The sequence below is a fragment of the Heterodontus francisci genome, chromosome 34 (assembly GCF_036365525.1).
Source record: "Heterodontus francisci isolate sHetFra1 chromosome 34, sHetFra1.hap1, whole genome shotgun sequence".
In the NCBI taxonomy this organism is placed as follows: Eukaryota; Metazoa; Chordata; class Chondrichthyes; order Heterodontiformes; family Heterodontidae; genus Heterodontus; species Heterodontus francisci.
In genome coordinates, this window is record NC_090404.1 from 28,616,599 (window position 1) to 28,638,133 (window position 21,535).

Here is a 21,535-nt window from a genome sequence, read left to right on the forward strand (position 1 = left end):
CTTGAGAAGGAACGATAGTTGCAAGCATTTCTGTCTTTAATGTAAAAAAAAAACTATGCAATACCACCAAGCCTGGGCATTAGAAATTGGAAACGATAAACAAAATTCAACTGATATGAGTGGTTATTTGACGCACTCAAAGAGGAATTTATTTATTGACATTTAAGGGAATAGTCAAAATTTCATTCAACAAAAAAATGACGAGAAAAGCAGTCCCGGTGGTTCCTGAGTATACAAAAAAAGTTTCCTTTGGGGAGAAATTATAAATGGAACGTTAACAAAACGTGTCACCCCCAGCAACACTGTTATTTGAAATTGGAATAATTTGAGATGTTGAAAATCCAGTGTAATTTAGCAAGTTACTTTTAAGACATGAAAATGTCATCTAAGATAGAGAAAAAAAAAATGGTAATGCCTGGAATCAAATGTGAATGTTTAATTTCTATTTTAAAGATATTATGAATACTGGACTGTAAGTTTCTCAGGGGCTCAAAATGAAATAGAATTATAATTAATGGGAATTCACAATTAGATCTGGTTGATCCAAGTGACTGATCTAAAGGAATTCTGGGGGGGTGTACAAGGGAAGGAGCCAGCAATCAAACCAGAAATCGTCAAATTATTCGGGCAAGAAGCACCAACCCCCACGGTTACCCCCACATCCGAATCACCAACCAGTAAGGTTACAACCCAGTAGCCACAAGTGACTGATCTCCCTTGCCCTGCCTTAACTGCAGGACCAGAAAATGGACTTGTGATAATAAAATTGTATATGATAATACACAGAATTTGGAAAGCGTGGACCAGAAGGTTAGAACTCCCAGCCAGCTTATTATGAGCTCACAGGATCAAAACTGGACACCGAAATACAAAAGGGGAAGCTAAGGATCACGGGCCAGGGGTCCGTTGTGTAAGTTAGTTAAGGATTCGGGGAATCCTCACGGGCCAGGGGTCCGTTGTGTAAGTTAGTTAAGGATTCGGGGAATCCTCACGGACCAGGTGTCCGTTTTGAGGGGGTACTTAGAGGATAAGTGGCCCACAGTACGCTGGTCAGGGATCCGTATGAGTGCAGCATTGGGAGGATGCTCGTACTCACCAGGCGAAGACAGCCCCTAAACCTCTTCCCGTCATATGATTGTATTCCAGTGTCTGGTGCCTGGGAGTTTGACATAATTTCAAAAGGGGTCAGTCTTCCCATCCCGAGTTAAATTAGGCACAACAGAATTGGCGTAGTCGGCAGGATTAATGTCACGGAAGAAATTAAGCAGAGTTTAGGAAGGTATTTTGAAAGATACAAAACTAACATTAGACTTTTACCCGTGGACTTGCAACGGATCAAGAAACAGTTAGCTAAAACCCACCAGACATTTGTCAAAGTCATTCAGAAAGCCGAGGGAGCCGGGCGTAAGCTTGAAACGATTAATCACCTGGTGGGATGATATTTTGAATTGGGATACCAACAGACAGATACATCCATGGATAAGAATTGTTTCGCACATTGTGATTATTGGTATGACTGTGATTTTGATGCATCAAATGTCGACTCTGATTGTGTTTAAACATTGGAAAGTTGAAATGGAAGGGAAGTTGGGAATGGATTGGTATGTGCGAAAACGGGAACGTATGACAGATATAAACAATTGTAACAAGGCATGGACTTGAATATCTGCTGTTGTGAGGTGGGGTATGATCAGGACTCCTTTGTGATCCAGTTTGCTAACGCTTAATGGATCAAAGGGGGCGGGGGGGGGGGGGGTTAGCCGGATGGCTAACAGCTAAAACTGTGCAAGGCATGAAGGGAAAAGTTGCCAGCTTTACACAAGGACAAGGAGCTGTGAATCAGCTGAAGTCATTGTTTTCCAGCCTGCTAGGCAGTGTGTGATAAGACATTTTCAATGAGACAGTGAGATGCTGTGATGGTAAGGTTACAGATAAGAATGAAGGCCAGCCGATGTATTTTGTTTTGGAACTAAGCAGACAGATGACTCCAAGCCCAGAGTCTACGTGACGAAGAACATTCTCGATGCTGGGAGAAACTGGATAAAAAGGGGAGGCGAGGAGCCCCAGAAAGGAAGACGACCAGCAGCAGGACCATCGCGAAGGGGAACCAGGTCGGCATTCAGTGAAGAGAACCCATCTGAGACTGATCACCTCGCCTCGCAACGGGTAGTATTTAAATGCAAGCCATGAGTCTTGTGATTTACTGTAACAAGTAGTTTATCAAGTGAAGTAACGAGTAGCTAAGTGATTTAAGAATCAATAAAAGCGTTTATACAAAGTACAGGTGTCTTTTGTCCGCCACGTCAGTTGACACCCGTTTGAGGGTCAACAAGCACCTCCTTCCCCTAGTCAGTAAAACCCCTCACACACAACTCTCAGTCTTACACTCTGTCCAAACTGCACTATTCTAATGAGTAATTACTAATAAATTACACTAACTAAAACCTTAGCAGTACCAACCTTATCCCTTACAAGGTAGGTACTAGAACCATAGACAAACTACAGAAGGCCATTCAGCCCATCATGTCTGTGCAGGCTGAAAAACTAGCTGCCCAATCTAATCCCACCTTCCAGCACCTGGTTCATAGCCTTGCTGGTTACAGTACTTCAGGTACGTTTTAAAATAATTGAGGGTTTCTGCCTCCACCACCGTTCCTGGCAGTGTTTTCCAGACACCCACCACCCTCTGGGTGAAAAAGTTTTTCCTCATGTCCCCTCTAATCCTTCTACCAATCACCTTAAATCTGTGCCCCCTGGTAATTGACCTCTCTACTAGGGGAAACAGGTCCTTCCTGTCTATTCTATCTAGGCACCTCACAGTTTTGTACACCTCAATTAAGTCACCTCTCAGCCTCCTCTGTTCTAAGGAAAACAACCCTAGCCAATCCAATCTTTCCTCATAGCTGCAATTTTCAAGCCCTGGCAACATTCTTGTAAAACTCCTCTGTACTCTCTCCAGAGCAACTAGTGAGGGTTTAAAAAAAAAACTCTTTTTCCTCTGATTTTTTTTAAAGCTAATTTCTAGGCAATAAGAGCTGTTACTTATCAACTAATCAGCTTACAGATTTCCCGTGATGTCACTTAGTTTTTTTCTCACTTTTCAAACCCAGCGCGTGGGGACACAACCTTCCAGGTCGGCCGCTGACTGCTGCTCTGCTCCTCAGGTAGGTGTAGGCCTCGATCCCCGCTCTCGGTTTAAAGCTCCCGCTCCAGTCCCATCTCCTCACAGACGCAGCCGACTGCTCTGCTCCTCAGGTAGGTCACTCTGTGCTTCCTATCTGTTAACCAATCCTCTATCCATGCTAATATATTACCCCCAACACCATGAGCTCTTATCTTGCCCATTAATCTTTTGTGTGACACCTTACTGAATGCCTTTTGGAAATCTAGGTATACTACATCTACTGGTTCCCCTTTATCTACCCTACTAGTTACATCCTAAAATAATCTAATAAATACGTTAAACAGGATTTCCCTTCAGTAAAACTGTGCTGACTTTTCTAATCATGCTATGCTTTTCCAAGTGCATTGTTAAGACTTCTTTAAAAATAGTTTCCGGCATCTTCCCAACAACTGAACTTAGGCTAACTGGCTTGCAGTTCCCTGTTTTCTCTCAACTTCCTTTTTTGAAAAGTGGTGTAACATTTGTCAACTTCCAATCTGATGGGATCATTCCTCAATCTGAGGAATTCTGGAAAATCATAGCCAGCACACCCACTATCTCTGCAGCTATCTCTTTTAGAACCTTAGAATGTAGGCCATCTGGTCCCGGGAACTTGTCAGATTTTCGACTCTCAAGTTTCTCCAATACTTTTACTCGGCTGATATCAACTTCCTTAATTTCCTCACTCTTTTTGGCCCCTAAGTTACTGCCTATTCCTGATATGGAACTTGTATCTTCTACTGTGAAGACAGACACAAAATATTTGTTTAATGCCTCTGCCATTTCCTCATTCCCCATGATAATTTCTCCTGTCTCTGCCTCTAAAGGACCAACATCTACTTTAGCTACTCTCTTCCTTTTTAAACACTTATAAAAGCTCTTACAATTTGCTTTTATATAGCTAGTTAGTTTACTCTCGTTCTATTTTTCCCCCTTTTATCAACTTTTTGGTGGCCCTTTGCTGGTTTCTAAAACACTCCCAATCCTCAGACTTGCTACTTTTTATTGCAACATTGTAAGCCTCTTCTTTTAGTCTAATACTCTCCTTAACTTCCTGAGTGAGCCACAAATGGGTCTTTCTTGACAAGTTTTTGTTCTTGAATGGAATGTACTTTTGCTGAACCCTTTGCATTGTTTCTTTAAACGTTTCCCACTGTTCATTTACCGTCATACCTTCCAGTCTATTTATCCAATTAACCTTAGCCAGTTCTCCCCTCATACCTTCATAATTGGCTTTAAGTTTAAGATTCTTGTTTGTGATTGAAATGTGTCACTTTCAAGGTTAACATGAAATTCAGTGGTATTATGATCAATATTTCCCAGTGGATCTTTTGCTAATTAACCCTGCTTCATCACACAATACGAGATCTAAGAAAGCTTTATTCCTAGTCAGTTCTACAATGTATTGCTCCAAGAAACTGTCATGAAACCATTCTGCAAATTCATCTTCTAGACCACTGTTGCCAATTTGATTGTCTCAGTCTAAATGCAGATTAATGTCACCCACAATGAATGCATTACCTTTTTACATGCTCCAATAATTTCCCATTTAATGTTCTGTCCAATAACATAACTGCTGTTAAGGGGCCTGTAAACTACTCCCACCAGTGTTTTCTGACTCTTGCTATTCCTAATTTCCAGCCAGACTGATTCTACTTTATGATCTTCTGAGGCAAGATCCCTTCTTATTAACGTCCTTATGTCATTCTTTACTATCAGGGCTACCCCTCCACCTTTGCCAGTCTGTCTCTCTCTCTGAAATATTGTGTACCCGGTAATATTAACTTCCCAACCTTGATCTCTTTGCAACCATGTCTTGGTAATGGCAGTTAGATCCAGATCATTCACCTCTATTTGTGCCACTAGTTCATCTATCTTATTACAGATGCTTCGTGCATTCACATAAAGGAACTTCAGTTTCTTTTTTATTAACCTCTATTCCCTGCAATGACCTTATTTGGCAATGTACAATTTTTGTTAAACTCTCTGTCCCTTCCTGTCCCATTCTGTTGGGAGTTACCCACATCACTATCCTGCTCTGATGCCCTGACCTCTCTCTTTGGATTTCTAAAGTTCCCTTTCTCCAAACCCTCCACCCACACCATCCCCCGGCTACTTCAAAGGCTTGTCCACAGCCCTTGCTATGCAATTGGCCCGGACACTGGTCCCAGCCCGGTTCAAGTGAAGCCCATCCCAACGGAATAGCTCCCTCTTCCCTGAGTACTGATGCCAGTGCCTCAAGAATCGAAACTCCTTCTTCCCACACCACTCTTTGAGCCACGCATTTAGTTCTCTAATCTGCTTGACCCTGTGCCAATTTGCACGTGGCTCAGGTAACAATCCGGAGATGATTACCTTTGATGTTCTGCGTTTTAGTTTGGACCCGAACTCCTCAAATTCATCATTTCTGGTTCTACCTATGTCAAATGTTCCCACATGGAACACGACAACTGGATCCTCCCCCTCCAGCTGCGGGGAGATGTACTTAACCCTGGCACTGTGCAGGTAACACAGCCTTATACACACACCTCCTTTTTGACCATTTATAGAGGACTAACACACTGAACTTGTGAAGGAGTATGCAGTTCCACACACTTGCTTTCCTGGTTGAAGTTCATTTTAAAATAAAGATGACATAAAAACAGGTAAAAAGACCTCCGGCAGCTTTGTGGTTGGCCGGCAGTTCTGATTTTTGTTTTTTCATAGCCGGTCTTTTGGTAAAGGTGGGAAAGTGAGAAGCCAATGGTAGATTTCTAAAACCCCAAGGTCGGAAATCCGCTATTTGGTGGAAATTTCTCATCCTTGAGCTACTTGTGAACTCGCTGGTGTATCAGCAAATTGGATGACCGAGTGAATCCCTTCCCACACTCTGAGCAGGTGAACGGCCTCTCCCCAGTGTGAACTCGCTGGTGTGTCAGAAGGCTGGATGACTGAGTAAATCCCTTCCCACACTCTGAGCAGGTGAACGGCCTCTCCCCAGTATGAACTCGCTGGTGTGTTAGAAGGCTGGATGACTGAGAGAATCCCTTCCCACACTCTGAGCAGGTGAACGGCCTCGCCCCAGTGTGAACTCGCTGGTGTATCAGCAGGTTGGATGACTGCGTGAATCCCTTCCCACACTCTGAGCAGGTGAATGGCCTCTCCCTGTTGTGAACTCGCTGGTGCTTCAGTAGGAGGGATGAAGTAGTGAATCGCTTCCCACACTCGGAGCAGGTGAATTGCCTCTCCCTGGTGTGAACTCGCTGGTGAGTCAGATGATGGGATGACTGAGTGAATCCCTTCCCACACTTGGAGCAGGTGAACGGCCTCTCCCCAGTGTGAATGCGCTGGTGTTCAGTGAGATCAGATGATCGCTTGAACCCAGTCCCACAGTGAGAACACCTGAATGGTCTCTCATCAGTGTGAACACGTTGATGGGTCATCAGTTCGGCAGAACTTTTATAGCAACTCCCACAATTTCGACATTTAAAAGGTCTCTCATCAGTGTGAACTCTCTGGTGTGTCAGCAGGTGGGATGACTGAGTGAATCCCTTCCCACACTTGGAGCAGGTGAATGGCCTCTCCCCAGTGTGAATTCGCTGGTGTGTCAGACGATTGGATGAAGTCGTGAATCCTTTCCCACACACGGAGCAGGTGAATGGCCTCTCCCCAGTGTGAACTCGCTGGTGTGTCAGCAGGGCAGATGGATGAGTGAATCCCTTTCCACACTCAGAGCATGTGAATGGCCTCTCCCCAGTGTGAGTGCGTTGGTGTACAATCAGGTTGCCTGATTGTCTGAACCCAGCCCCACAGTGAGAACACCTGAATGGTCTCTCGTCAGTGTGAGCACGTTGATGGATTATCAGTTCAGTGGAACTTTTATAGCAATTCCCACAGTCTGGACATTTAAACGGCTTTTCCCCATTGTAAACTCGCTGGTGTGTCAGCTGGCTGGATGATTGAGTGAATCCTTTCCCAGACTCAGAGCAGGTAAACAGACTTTCCGGGGTGTGACTGCGTGGATGAGTTTCCAGCTCAACTGGATAATTCAATCCCTTTCCACAGTCCCCATATTTACATGGTTTCTTCCCAGTGTGACTGCACTTGTGATTCAACAGGCCAGATGATCGGCTGAAACCTTGCCCACACACACAACATGTGTACAGTTTCTCTCCACTGTGAACAGTGCTTTTTCCTTCCATGTTCAAAATTCAGTGATAGTCGGGTTACGATAAATTTGGCGACTCCTTCAGGTGATCTGATGTTTGCTTTGCATTTCACGGCTGCAATTCCTCCATTTCTGAAACCCTGTGAAATTGATTTCAAACAGAAAAAAGTGTGAGAGAACCCACAAAAACACAATGGCGGGTTGTGAAGTAGAGCTGAATAAATCTGGTAATTTATGGGGCCGGCACTAGGAAAAAGTGACCATGAAAGCTGCTGGGCTGACCCACAACACCAACTGGTTCACTAATGTCCTTCAGGGACGAGAACTTGCCACCCAGTCTGGACCTACACAAGACTCTACCCTCTATGGGAGGGGGAGGGGCAGGGAGAAGAGAGGGATTTTATGTGTCTACAACTCGACCAGAACTTTGACACAACCTCCCAAACCCTCAACTTCTATCAACTTCTATCATCTAGAAGGACCAGGAAGCAGGTGTATGTGAACACCATCACCTCCAAGTTCTCCTCCAAGTCACACGCCATCCTGACTTGTCTGACATCCAGTACTGGATGAACAGAAATTTCCTCCATTTAAATATTGGGAAGTCTGAAGCCATTGTCTTCAGTTCCTGTTACAAACTCCACTCCCTCGCCACCAACTCTATCCCTCTCCCTGGCAACTGTCTGAGGCTAAACCAGACCATTCATAACCTTGGTGTCATATTTGACCCCGAGATGAGCCTGCGACTGCATATCGGTGCCATCACTCAGACCGCTTATTTCCACCTCAGTAACATCGCCCGACTTCGCCACAGCCTCAGATCATCTGCCACTGAAACTTACATCCATGTATTTATTACCCGTCAACTTGACTATTCTAACACACTCCTGGCCAGTCTCCCACATTCTACCCTCTGTAAACTTGAGATCATCCAAAACTCTGCTGCCTGTGTCCTTACTCGGACCCAGTCCTGTTCACCCATCACCACTGTGCTCACTGGCCTACACAGGCTCCCAGTTAAACAGCACCTCAATTTTAAAATCCTCATCCTTGTTTTCAAATCCCTCCATTCCCTCCATTCCCTCCCCCCTCACTATCTCTATAATCTCCTCCAGTCCTACAACCCTCCGAGAGATCAGGGATCATCTAATTCTGACATCTTGAACATCCCTGATTTTCATTGCTCCACCACTGGTGGCCGTGCCTTCAGCTGCCAAGGCCATAATCTTTGGAAATCCCTCCCTAATCCTCTCTGCCTCTCTACCTCACCTTCCCTGATTCAGACACTGATTAAAACCCACCTCTCTGATCAAGCTTCTGATCATCTGGGTTTTATTAACCCGCCTCCCTCTCGCCCGCTGGAACCGCGCTCTCTGCCGCAACAATGCCGGCCGCGCATGCTCAATTCAAACGTTCCGCCCCCCAGCTGTTTGACAGCAACTCCGGACCAATAGGAAGAGCGGGGACAGGGCTGGAGGACGGGCCAGCGATGGGTCCTCCAACCAATCAGAGCGACTGTCGGCGCGTCTGACGCAATGGGTGGGCGGGGCCATTTCGTCCCCAGTCCCGCCTCCTCTCACTATTGGTCCGCAGCTGCCGTCAATTAACAGGAGATTTCACGCTGGCGGGAGCTTCCGGAGAGAACGGCGCAGGCGCATTGCGGAACAATGTTTGGAGCATGCGCATTGCGAATGATGGCTGTGGAGCAACATTTGGGACTCACATCGGCAAACCACCAGATTTCCAGTTTGGACTGGGTCACACCTGGGCAGGGCTGGCTCAAGGTGCAGGAAGCTGCTTGGCTGAGCTGTGGACTGGGAGGAGTGGGGGGTTTGACTGACAGGCCTGGGGAGGGGGATATCAGGGCAGGTACACACACTGCTCCCCCTTTTCCTCCTGGGATCTTTTACTGGAGTCGTGTTGTTGAGTGTTTCTAAACTCTGTCTCTCTATCCCGGTAATGTAGCTGGGTTGTAGGTTGCTGAGTGTTGTCTCTTCTCATTTTTCCTCCTCCTCCCACTCTGAGCTGCAGGCTCCGGTGGCTCGATGTGCCTGAAATGTTGACTGTTTCTTTCTCCACAGACCCTGCCTGACTTGCTGAGTATTTCCAGCATTTTTCTCCTTTTATTTCAGATTTCCAGCATCCTCACTATTTTGCTTTTTTATTGCAGGCGTTGCTCACAGACCTGAGTCGAGAAACACAGACGGACCAATTAAGAGCCAGTTGGTATTGGGGTGGGTGTTGGATGTGGAAGTCGGTCTCTGAACCGTGTAGGTCTTTTTTATTGCATCAGTAACTTAAAGGGAATTGCACCAGTAATATGCTGTAACAAAAACTACAAAGGAGACAGAACTAAATCAAAGTAAAATGTAACACTCCAGTCCCATCAGTCGCAGAAGGGCCCAAGCTTACAGACAGACACCACGTGCTCCTCCAGGGACACCTGGGCACAGATGTAGCTACAGAAGAGAGGCCAAGAGTCTGTCTGGCCAACCCAGTAACATGCGGTAACAAAAACTATAGAGTGGAGCGATGGAGCCTGGGAGAACAGCCACCATCTTTCTTGGAGGCAGTGTGCATCAGGGCACTTTTGTGGCCATCCTGGGCCAGGAAGCGGGAGGAGAGACTTGTAAATTTCTATCTTGCACTGACAGTGATGGCTTTTTAAAATACTTTTACAGGTGCTTAGAGGATTTGCAGATGAAAAACTCAAATGAAACATCACATAAAGATCTGACAGAATTACTCCATTCATCACCTGAACATCATCGGCCTTTGAACGTGGAAGGCAAAAGGTTTGTCTGTTCTGTCCTGGGAAAAAATTTCAGGTGTCGACGTGACTGGTAAAGCACTGAGATACACAAAGCCCTGGTTAGACCACACCTAAAGAATTGTGTTCAGTTCTGGGCACCACACCCTAGGAAGGATTTATTGGCCTTGGAGGGAGTGCAGCGTAGATTTACCTGAATGATACCTGGACTCCAAGGGTTAAATTAAAAGGAGAAGTTACACAAATGAATCATAGTCATTACAGCATAGAAAGAGGCCTTTCAGCCCTTTTGGTCCATCCCAGCTCTCTGTAGAACAATCCAGTCAATCCCATTCCCCCACTCTATCCCCGTAGTCCTGCAGGTTTATTTCCCTCAAGTGCCCATCCAATTTCCTTTTGAAATCATTGATTGACTCTGCTTCCACCTCCCTCATAGGCAGCGAGTTCCAGGTCATTCACACTCACCGTGTAAAGGAAGTTCTTACTCACATCCCTGTATCTCTTGCCCAAAACCTTAATTTATGTCCCCGAGTGCTTGTACCATCAGCTAATGGGAACAGCTTTTCTTTGTCTACTTTATTTAAATCTGTCCACTTCTATCAGGCTTCCCCTCAATCTGCTTTGTTCCAAGGAGAAAAAACCCAGCTTCTCCAACCTAACCTTGTAGCTAAATTCCTTTATTTGCAGAACCATCTCTGGTAAATCTCCTCTGCACCCTCTCAAAGACCTTCACATCTTTCTTAAATGGGGAACTACTGCAGAATTCTGAAGTGCAGAGGGATCTTGGTGCTCTAGTGCACAAGTCACAAAAGGTTAGTATACAGGTACAGCAAGTAATAAGGAAAGCTAACAGAATGCTATCCTTTATTATGAGAGGAATTGAAAATAAAAGTAAGGATGTTATGCTTCAGTTACACAGGGCATTGGTGAGATCACATCTCGAATACTGTGTGTAGTTTTGGTTTCCTTATTTAAGGAAGTATGTGAATGCATTGGAGGCAGTTCAGAGGAGGTTTACGAGATTGATACCTGGAATGAGCAGGTTGTCTTATGAGGAAAGATTGGACAGACTGGGCTTGTTTTCACTGGAGTTTAGAAGAGTGAGGGGAGACTTGACTGAAGTATATAAGATCCTGAACAGTCTTGACAAGGTGGATATGGAAAGGATGTTTCCTCTTGTGGGTGAGTCCAGAACTCGGGGGTACTGTTTTAAAATTAGGGAAATTTAGGGGTCACCCTTTTAGGACAGAGATGAGGAGAATTTTTTTCTCTGAGGGTTGTGCGACTTTGGAATTCTCTGCCTCAGAAGGTGGTGGAGGCGGGGCCATTGAATATTTTTAAGGTAGGGACAGATAGGTTCTTGTTAGGCAAGGGAATCAAAGGTTATCAGGGGTAGATGGGAGTGTGAAATTCGAGACTCAAGCAGATCAGCCATGATCTTATTGATTCAAGGGGCCAAATCTACTTCTGCTCCTAATTCATATGTTTGTAGGTTTTCCCACCTGTTAACATCCCAGCTTTCAAAGTTCAAAGGATTTGATCCATAATCACATTCTTACTGGAGAGAGACTGTTTAAATGTTCTGTGTGTGAAGAGATTCACTCATTCACACCACATACTGACACCACTGAGTTCACATGTGACTGGAGGGGTTAGATTCTGCTGCTGTTTTGGGGAATCTGGATTGGTCCCAGTTCCCATTCCCCTTCTTTCTGGTGGATAATGGAGGCTCCATGCACTTGCGTTTCTGTATCTTTTTTTCCCGAAATTTATTGATTGGCACTCCGGCCTCAGTCTTCACTGCAAAACATGATTAAATTTCTTTGGGACTTCAATGGTGGAGAATATTCCCTATTCACAGTACATGAGACCAGTGAGCAGGCGCAGTGTGGAACAGTGTTTGGAGCATGCTCAGTGAGAGTGATGACGATGGAGAGATGCTTGTGAGTTGCAAATGCAACTGGTAATTGGCGGAGGGAGCGACGGAGCTGGCGGGTGGGCAGGGAGGCTTCAGAAACACCTGGTGTTGGCCTCAACACCCCCAATAAGAAGCTCCCGGTACTGCGTTTGCACCAAACAGGGCAGCAGCTGCGGGGCTTCTCCCAATGATGGGCTCGGGGTTAACAGCCACCGGCTTTCTGGGGGGCAATGTGCAGCAGGACGCATGCACGGCCATCCTGGACCAGGAAGCAGGGGGAAGGAATGTTGTGAATTTCTATCCTGGACTGACAGTGATGACTTTTGTAAACTCCTTTTACAGGGTATTACAAGGGGAGGATTTGCAAATGGGAAACGTAATGTCAGCATCAGATCAAGATCTGACAGTTACTCGATTCATCAGAACCTGAATATCATCGGCCTTTGAATGTGGAAGGAGAAAGGTTTGTCTGTTCTGTCTGTGGGAAAAGATTTCAGGTATCAGTGTGAGTGGAAAAGCACTGAGATACACAAAGCCCTGGTTAGACCACACCTGGAGTATTGTGTTCAGTTCTGGGCACCACACCTTAGGAAGGATATATTGGCCTTGGAGGGAGTGCAGTGTAGATTTACCTGAATGATACCTGGACTCCAAGGGTTAGGTTATGAGGAGAGATTACACAAATGAATCATAGAGTCATTACAGCAGAAAAGGAGGACATTCCGCCAATCAAGTCCATACCAGCTCTCTGTAGAGCAATCCAGTCAGTCCCATTCCCCCACTCTATCCCCGTAGTCCTGCAGGTTTATTTCCCTCAAGTGTCCATCCAATTTCCTTTTGTAATCATTGATCGTCTCCACTTCCACCACCCTCGTAGGCAGTGAGTTCCAGGTCATTGCCACTCACTGTGTAAAAAAACTGCTTCCTCACATCGCTCCTGTATCTCTTGTCCAAAACCTTAATCTGTGTCCCCTAGCCCTTGTACATTCACCGAATGGGAACACCTTTTCTTTGTCTGCTTATCTAAACCTGTCGTAATCTTGTACATCTCTATCAGATCTCTCCCTCTATCTGCTTTGTTCCAAGGAGAACAAACCCCAGCTTCTCCAAACTAACCTTGTAGCTAAATTCCCTAATTCCAGGAACCATTCTGGTAAATCTCCTCTGCACCCTCTCAAGGACTTTAACATCCTTCCTAAATTGTGGTGACCATAACTGTAGTTGTGGCCTAACCAGAGCTTTTTAAAGGTTCAGCATAACTTCTCCGATTTTGTTCTCAATACCTCTATTGATGAAGCCCCAGATCCCATTGCTTTTTTAACTACTATCTCAATATGTCCTGCCACCTTCAATGATCTCTGCACATGAATCCCCAGGTCCCTCTGTTCCTGCACTCTCTCTTTATATATGTGTCATTAAGTATATATTGCTTCTCCCTCTGCCTTGTGCCAAAATGCCTCACCTCACAATGGTTTTATTCTCTGGAATTTAGAAGATTAAGGGGTGCTTTTAACGAATTTTTCAAGATATTAACTGGAACAGATAGGATAGAGAGAAACTATTTCTGCTGGGTGGGGTACCTAGTACTGGGGGGTATAATATAAAAGTTAGAGGCAGACCTTTCATTAATCCACCCCTGGCCCCTGTAAACCTGAGCTTTGATCTACCTCTGGGCCTGCAGGTTTAAACATTAATCCCGCACTGCTGTACATACACAGAATCACAGCCCAGAAACTGGCCCCACTAGTCTGTGCTGGTGTTCATAACCCACGTGATCCTCCTCCCAATCTAATTCCTGCCCCCATATCCCTTTATTCTCTTCTCCCTCATAAACGTATTGAGCCTCCCCTTAAACACATCATTGCTATCTGCTTCAACCACTCCACATGGCAGTGAGTTCCACATTCTCACCACTCTCTGAGTAGAGAAATTCCTCCTAAGTTCTCTATTTGACCTGTTAATGTCTGTCTTATATTGCTGCCCCCTTGTTCTGACTGACTGATAATTTTAAAGACCTCTATCAGATCTCCTCCTAGTCTTCTCTTTTCCAGAGAAAGGAGCCCCAGCCTGCTCAATCTTGCTGGATAGTAACATCCTCTCTGGTGACATCTTTGTAAATCTATTCTGCACTTTCTTCAGTCTTCAATATCCTTTTTTAATCTGGAGACCAGAACTGCTCACAGTCCTTCTAAGTGAGGTTCTCTATAAATTTAACATTCCCTCCCTGCTGTTACATTGTATTCCTCTAGAAAAGAACATCAGCTCTTTCTTTGCTCTCTTATCGACTTGTGTTGCTCCTTTTAGTGATTTATGTGACTCTGTTCCCAGATCTCTTTGCTCCTCTGCTCCATTTAATTTCTTACATTCTAACCAATAACTGGCCTCCTTATTCCTCCTCCCAAAATGAACCAGCTCACATTTCGCTCTGTCGGATTTCATTTCCCATTTATCTGTCCAGTCTGTTTATGTCTTCCTGGATTTCAGTGCAGTCTCCACATTGTTAGTTCTACCATCAAATTTAGTTTCTTCTGCACATTGTGAAAACATCCCTTTAATTCCTGAATCCAAATGTGGGTAATGAACAGAAGTCCCATTGTACTTCACACCATAGATGATTCCACGGGCACATGGGTTTTTCTATAATTTATTTAATAATTTTCCTCACTGCCTCTCTGGCCCCAATCTCCATGACACAAAATCATCCATTCGGTGTTTTGAGCCCAGTACTCCCCATGGGCCAGAAAGTCCCTTATTAGTGACTACAAGAGCCCAGTGTATCGGCGCAGAATCGGACTGTGCTCAGAGCATACGCAGTATGGGTGACGGACCAGGTGGCTCGGGAGGCGGGAGGAGATGGTGGGCACAGGGGAAGAATTAGAGCCGTGGGTTGGCTGGGTGGCTTCATAGACACCTGGGGTTGGTCAGAGGCCTCCTGTTTGTCACGTGGTGACAGGCTCGGGGGCCATCTTGGACGAGGCGGGGTCAGGGCGCATGTGCGGCCATCTTGGTGAGGGCACAGAAAGTGGACAGGACTTCACAGATTCTGTTCCCAACTGGGTCCTAGTGCCCAGGAGATGGAGCAGTCTGGACAACAGGGTTTTAAATAGCTTCACCCTCTCCCAGGCTGCCTGTGATGTTTGCAGCTCAGAGGAGTTCATCGGCCATGTATATATTCAGTGTGAGAGGTTACAGTCCCTGAATAGTTACCTGAAGGGGCTGCTCCTCAACTTAGAATCATAGAAATTTACAGCATGGAAGGAGGCCATTCGGCCCATCGTGTTCGCACTGGTCGACAAGGAGGCATCCAGCCTAATCCCACTTTCCAGCTCTTGGTCCATAGCCTTGTAGGTTCGGGCACTTCACGTGCATATCAAAAGTACTTTTTAAATGTTATGAGGGTTTCTGCCTTTATCAACCTCCCAGGCAGTGAGTTCCAGATCCTCACCATCCTCTGGGTGTAAACCTGCTACCTCTTACTCTAAATCTATTCCCCCAGTTCTCAAACCCTCACCCAAGGGGAATAGGTCCTTTCTATCCACTCTAGATAGACCCCTCATAATTTTATACACTTCAATTCAATCTACCCTCAGCCTCCTCTGTTCCAGAGAAAACAGTCCTAACCTATCCAATCTTTCCTCATAAATTCTCCAATCCAGGCAACAGCCTTGTAAATCTCCTCTGTACCCTCTTGAGTGCAACCACATCTTTCCTATAGTGCAGTACCCAGAAATGCACACAGTATCCAGTTGTGGCCTCACCAGTGTTTTAAACAGTTCCAGCATAACCTCCCTGCTCTTATATTCTCTACCTTGGCTAATAAAGGCAAGTATCACATATGTCTTCCTAACCATCTTATCTACCTGTCCAGCTAGCTTCAGGGATCTGTGGACATGCACACCAAGGCCCCTCTGTTCCTTTATACTTCTCAGTATCCTACCATCTTTTGTGTATTCCCTTGCCTTGTTAGCTGTCTCCAAATACATTACCTCACACTTCTCCAGATTGAATTCCATTTGCCACTGTTCTGCCCACCTGACCAGTCCATTGATATCTTCCTGCAATCTACAGCTTTCTTCTTCATTATCAATCATACGGTCAATGTTTGTATTATCTGCAAACTTCTTAATCAAACCCCTTACATTCAAGAGCAAATCACTGATATATACACACAAAAAGCAAGGGACCAAGTACTGATCCATGTAGAACTGAAAACAGCCTCCAGTCACAAAAACACCATCAACCATTACCCTTTGCTTCCTGCCTCAGAGACAATTTTGGCTCCAATTTGCCATTTTGCCTTGGATCCCATAGGCTTTTACTTTCGTGAGCAGTCTGTCATGTGACCCCTTATTATTAGCCTTGGTTACAGTTTAGCCTCATTCTCCTAATCTCTGGCCACTCGGTATGGAGGGGGGGTGGGTAAGAATCTTCTCCTGGACCTGGTTAAAACACCCCCCACCTCCACAGCCCTTTCACCGACCTCCTCTTCCCAAACCCCCCAGTCCCCGCAATGCCCTGCTCTCCCTCACCTCACCCACTCCAAACCCACCCAGTCCCCGCAATGCCCTGCTCTCCCTCACCTCACCCACTCCAAACCCACCCAGGTTTGTATCTGTCTTATATATTTAAACACTCAGTTCTCACCTTCTCCATCTCTCTCTCTCCCTCTCGCTCAGGCTGAGAAACAATGTTTAGGTCCAGGATGTACAGGGACCATGTTGGGAGTGGGGGTGTCACTTTAGCTGCTGCCCTGTCTTCTGTGATCTTGTCCGTGCCGGGGTGGCCTTCTGCAACCGGTGGACACCTCAGGATACAGAGTGTCTCGTGGACACTGGGAGCAATGTTCTGGTTTAGTTGGGAAGGTTCCCTTTGCTTCTGTTACAATTTGTTGCTTATTTTGGCTTCTTTTAGTTTGAATGGACAACATGTTTGGGGGAAACGAGAGAGGAAAGAATGTTCCATAGAAACTGGAACTGTCTGTTCTGAATTTCTATCCTGGACTGACAGTGCTGACTTTTGTAAACTCCTTTTACAGGGTATTAGAAGGGGAGGATTTACAGACGGGAAATTCAAACCAAACATCACATCAGGATCTGACAGAAACACTCGATTCATCAGGACCTGAATATCATCAACCTTTGAATGTGGAAGGAGAAATGTTTGTCTGTTCTGACTGTGGGAAAAGATTTCAAACATCAGTGTGACTGGAAAAGCACCGAGACACACACACACCCGAGTGAGAGTGTTCCAGTGACTGACTGTGGAAAGAGCTTTAACCAGTTACACAGCCTGAAAAAACATCACACCATTTACAGCGGGGAGAAACTGTACACGTGTTCTGTGTGTGGACGAGGCTTCAACTGATCATCCAACCTGGAGAGACACAAAGACATTGGCAGCATGGAGAAACCGTGGAAATGTGAGAACTGTGGGAAGGGATTCAGTTCTCTATCAAAGCTGGATATTCATCAACACAATCACAGTAATGGTGTGCAAAGGAAACCCAACCGAGCCTGAATGCCGGAGTCGGAAGCCCGACACGACCCGGCCCGAACTCGACACATTGTCGGGACCCATCGGGGTCGGGTCGGGTAGCAGGCCTTTACCCATGTCCTGATGTAAAGACCTGCCCCCTGACCAGACCCCAACGGGATCCGTCGACGTGTCAGTTCGGGCCAGGTTGTGTCGGGCTTCCGGTTCTGGCATTCGGACTGGGGCCGGGTTTCCTTTGAACACCTTTAAGTCACACTGGGGAGAGGGCATTCACCTGCTCCATGTGTTGGAAGGTATTCACTCAGTTATCACACCTACAGAGACACCAACTTGTTCACTTTGATGAGAGACCTTTCAAATGTTCCAATTGTGAGAAGAGCTTTCAAAGCAAAAATTATCTGCTGAGACACCAGCGAGTTCACACTGAGGAGACGCCATTCACCTGCATAGAGTACAAGAGCAAGGAGGGTTACGTTGAACCTGTATAAGACAGTAGCTCAGCCTCAGCTGGAGGATTGCATCCGGTTCTGGGTGCCACATTTTTGGAAAAATGTGACGGCATTGGAGAGAGTACAGAAAAGATTCACGAGAATGGTTCCAGGGATGAGGAATTTCAGTTATGAAGATAGATTGGAGAAGTTGGGACTGTTTTCCTTGCAGAAGAGAAGGCTGATTGGAGATTTGATAGAGGTATTCAAAATCAGGAGGGGTTTGGACAGAGCGGATAGGGAAAAACTGTTCCCACTCGTGAAAGAGGGTTGACAGTCTTTGGCACTCTCTTCCTCATAAGGCAGTGGAAGCAGAGTCTTTGAATATTTTTAAGGCAGAGATAGATAGATTCTTGATAAGCAAGGAGGTGAAAGGTTATTGGGGGTAGGCAGGAATGTGGAGTTGAGGTTACAATCAGATCAGTCACGATCTTGCTGAATGCCGGAGCAGGCTTAAGGGGCCGAGTGGCCTACTCCTGCTCCTACTTCATTTGTTCGTAAGTTAAAGGATCGAGAACGAGAGGGCACAGATTTAAAGTGATTGGCAAAAGAAGCAAAAGTGACATGAGGAAAAACGTTTTCATGCAGCGAGTGGTTAAGGTCTAGAATGCACTGAGAGTGTGGTGATGGCAGGTTCAATTGAAGAACTCAAAAGGGAATTAGACTGTTATCTGAAAAGGAATAATGTGCAGGGTTATGAGGAGAAGGCGGGGGAATGGCATTAGGCGAAGTGGTTATTTAGAGAGTCGGTGCAGACACTATGGGCCGAATGGCCTCCTTCTGCCCTGTAACCATTCTATGTTTCATGAACATCCTCGTAAATCTCCTCTGCACCCTCTCTAATGCAATCACATCCTGCATATAGTACAGTGACCAGAACTGCACGCAATACTCCAGCTGTGGCCGAACTAATATTTTATACAGTTTCAGCATAACCTCCCTGCTCTTATTTATTTTTTATTCATTCATGCGATGTGGGCGACGCTGGCCAGGCCAGCATTTATTGCCCATCCCTAATTGCCCTTGAGAAGGTGGTGGTGAGCTGCCTTCTTGAACCACTGCAGTCCATTTGGGGTAGGTACACCCACAGTGCTGTTAGGGAGGGAGTTCCAGGATTTTGACCCAGCGACAGTGAAGGAACGGTGATATAGTTCCATGTCAGGATGGTGTGTGACTTGGATGGGAACTTTCAGGTGGTGGCGTTCCCATTTATTTGCTGCCCTTGTCCTTCTAGTTGGTAGAGGTTGTGGGTTTGGAAGGTGCTGTCTAAGGAGCCTTGGTGCATTGCTGCAGTGCATCTTGTAGATGGTACACACTGCTGCCACTGTGCGTCGGTGGTGGAGGGAGTGAATGTTTGCGGATGGGGTGCCAATCAAGTGGGCTGCTTTGTCCTGGATGGTGTTGAGCTTCTTGAGTGTTGTTATATTCTATCTTTCGGTTAATAAAGGCAAGTGTCCCGAAAGCCTTTTTGACCATCTTATCTACCTGCTCCGCTACCTTCAGGGATCTGTGAACGTGCACTCCAATGTCCCTCTGTTGCTTTATACTTCTCAGTGTCCTACTATTTATTGTGTATTCCCTTGACTTGTTAGCTGCCTCCAACGTATTACCTCGCACTTCTCCGGATTGAATTCCAGTTGCCAGTGTTCCATCCACCTGACTAGTCCATTGATATCTTCTTGCAATCTACAGCTTTCTTCCTCACTGGCGACCACTTGGTCAATTTTTGTATCATCTGCAAACTTCTTAACTACCTCCTACATTCAAGTCCAAATCATTGATACATACCACATAAAGGGATCTAGTACTGATCCCTGGAGAACCCCACTGAAAACAGCCCTCCTGTCACCAAAACACCCGTCAATCATTACCCTTTGCTTCCTGCCTCTGAGCCAATTTTGGATGCAACTTGCCACTTTGCCTTGGATCCCATGGGCGTTTATTTTGTGACCGGTCTGCCATGTGAGATCTTATCAAAAGCCTTGTATACTCTTTAGCCCCACTCTCCTGATCTTTGGTTGCTCAGTGTGGAGGGGGGTGGGTAAGTCAGAGGATCTTCTCCTGGACCTGCTCTTGGGCCTGGTTAAAATGGCAATGTGTAGGGCCAGGATGTGCGGGATCCGTGTTGGGGTGGGGGTGTCACTCTGGCTGCAAGCCTCTCTCCCGTGGTCCTGTCTGTGACTGGCTGGCCCTGGAGAGGGAACACACTTGATATTTTCTGTGACCAGTGGGCACCTTAGAGTGTCTCATAGACACTTGGTAACAACATTCTGGTTCAGTTTGGAAGGTTCCATTTGCTTTTGGGACTTTGTTGCTTATTTTGGCTTCTTTTAATTTGAATGGACCACATGTTTGGGGAGAACAAGAGAGGAAAGAATGTTCCATAGAAACTAGAATTGTCTGTTCTGAGTTTCTACCCTGGACTGACAGTGATGTCTTCTGTAAACTCCTTTTACTGGGTATTGGAAGGGGAGGATTTACAGACGGGAAACTCAAACCAAACATCACATCAGGATCTGAGAGAGTCACTCGATTCATCAGGATCTGAATATCATCAGCTTTGAATGTGGAAGGAGAAATGTTTGTCTGTTCTGTCTGTGGGAAAAGATTTCAAACATCAGTGTGACTGGAAAAGCACCGATTCACCCACACCCGAGTGAGAGTGTTCCAGTGACTGACTGTGGAAAGAGCTTTAACCAGTTACACAGCCTGAGAAAACATCACACCATTCACAGCCGGGAGAAACTGTACACGTGTTCTGTGTGTGGACGAGGCTTCAACTGATCGTCCAACCTGGAGAGACACAAGGACACCCTCACCACAGAGAAACCATGGAAATGTGGGGACTGTGGGAAGGGATTCAGTTACCTATCCAAGCTGGAAGCTCATCACACCGGGGAGAGGCTGTTCACCTGCTCCGAGTGTGGGAGGGCTTCACTCAGTTAGCCAATCTCCTGAGACACAAACTTGTTCACTCTGATGACAGATGTTTTGTATGTTCTGGAAAGCAAAAATGAACTGCTGAGACACCAATGCACTCACATTGGGGAGAGGCCTTTCACCTGCTCCACGTGTGGGAAGGCAGTCCCTCTGTCATCCCACTTGTAGGTACATCAAGTTCACACTGGGGAGATACCGTTCACCTGCTCCGTGTGTGGAAAGGGATTTGCTCGATTATCCCACTTCACTGATCACCAATTTGTTCAGTCTGATAAGAGACCTTTTAAATGTTCTGACTGTGAGCAGAGCTTTTAAAGCAGAAATGATCTAATGAAACACGAACAGACTCCCACTGGGGAGAGACTGTTCACCTGCTCCAAGTGTGAGAAAGGATTCACTCAGTCATCCAACCTGCTGACACACCAGCGAGTTCACACTGGGGAGAGGTCCTGGAAAAAACTTAAACCCACAACCTTCTGACTCAGAGGTGAGAGTGTTACCCACTGAGACACAGCTGCCAACAGCACTGAGTACACATCAAAAGAATTTCATTAGCTGTAAAACACTATGGGACATCCTGAAAGGCGCTATACAAATACAAGTCTTCTATTAACAA

General features: G+C 45.9%; 3 protein-coding genes and 2 long non-coding RNA genes across 6 annotated transcripts in view; 3 read left to right on the plus strand and 2 right to left on the minus strand.

The window, feature by feature from the left end:
* The window catches only part of LOC137349323 (uncharacterized), a 28,259-nt gene extending 26,027 nt beyond the window's left edge, over window positions 1-2,232 (plus strand). Inside the window, exon 3 of one of the 2 annotated variants that reach the window (XR_010969338.1) lies at window positions 1,975-2,232. This is a non-coding gene — a long non-coding RNA (uncharacterized lncRNA). The remainder of the gene's footprint in view (window positions 1-1,974) is intronic. The other variant, XR_010969337.1, reaches the window with a different exon arrangement.
* LOC137349252 (zinc finger protein 229-like) overlaps window positions 1-21,535 on the minus strand; it is a 725,490-nt gene that overhangs the window by 378,544 nt on the left and 325,411 nt on the right. The gene's annotated exons all lie outside the window — the stretch shown is intronic.
* On the minus strand, window positions 71-8,706 carry LOC137349248 (zinc finger protein 229-like). The gene is made up of 2 exons (XM_068014748.1): window positions 8,612-8,706; window positions 71-7,450 (listed from the first exon to the last, which is right to left on the minus strand). Exon 2 carries the CDS (start codon window positions 7,342-7,344, stop codon window positions 5,971-5,973), a length of 1,374 nt encoding a protein of 457 aa, XP_067870849.1. The 5' UTR covers window positions 7,345-7,450; window positions 8,612-8,706; the 3' UTR covers window positions 71-5,970.
* LOC137349324 (uncharacterized) lies at window positions 9,663-17,489 on the plus strand. Its single transcript, XR_010969339.1, has 3 exons — window positions 9,663-10,105; window positions 12,341-12,461; window positions 17,034-17,489. It is a non-coding gene; the product is annotated as an uncharacterized lncRNA (long non-coding RNA).
* Window positions 17,516-21,234, plus strand: LOC137348779 (gastrula zinc finger protein XlCGF71.1-like). Its single transcript, XM_068014024.1, has 3 exons — window positions 17,516-17,589; window positions 17,742-17,973; window positions 21,088-21,234. Exons 1-3 carry the CDS (start codon window positions 17,516-17,518, stop codon window positions 21,232-21,234), a joined length of 453 nt encoding a protein of 150 aa, XP_067870125.1.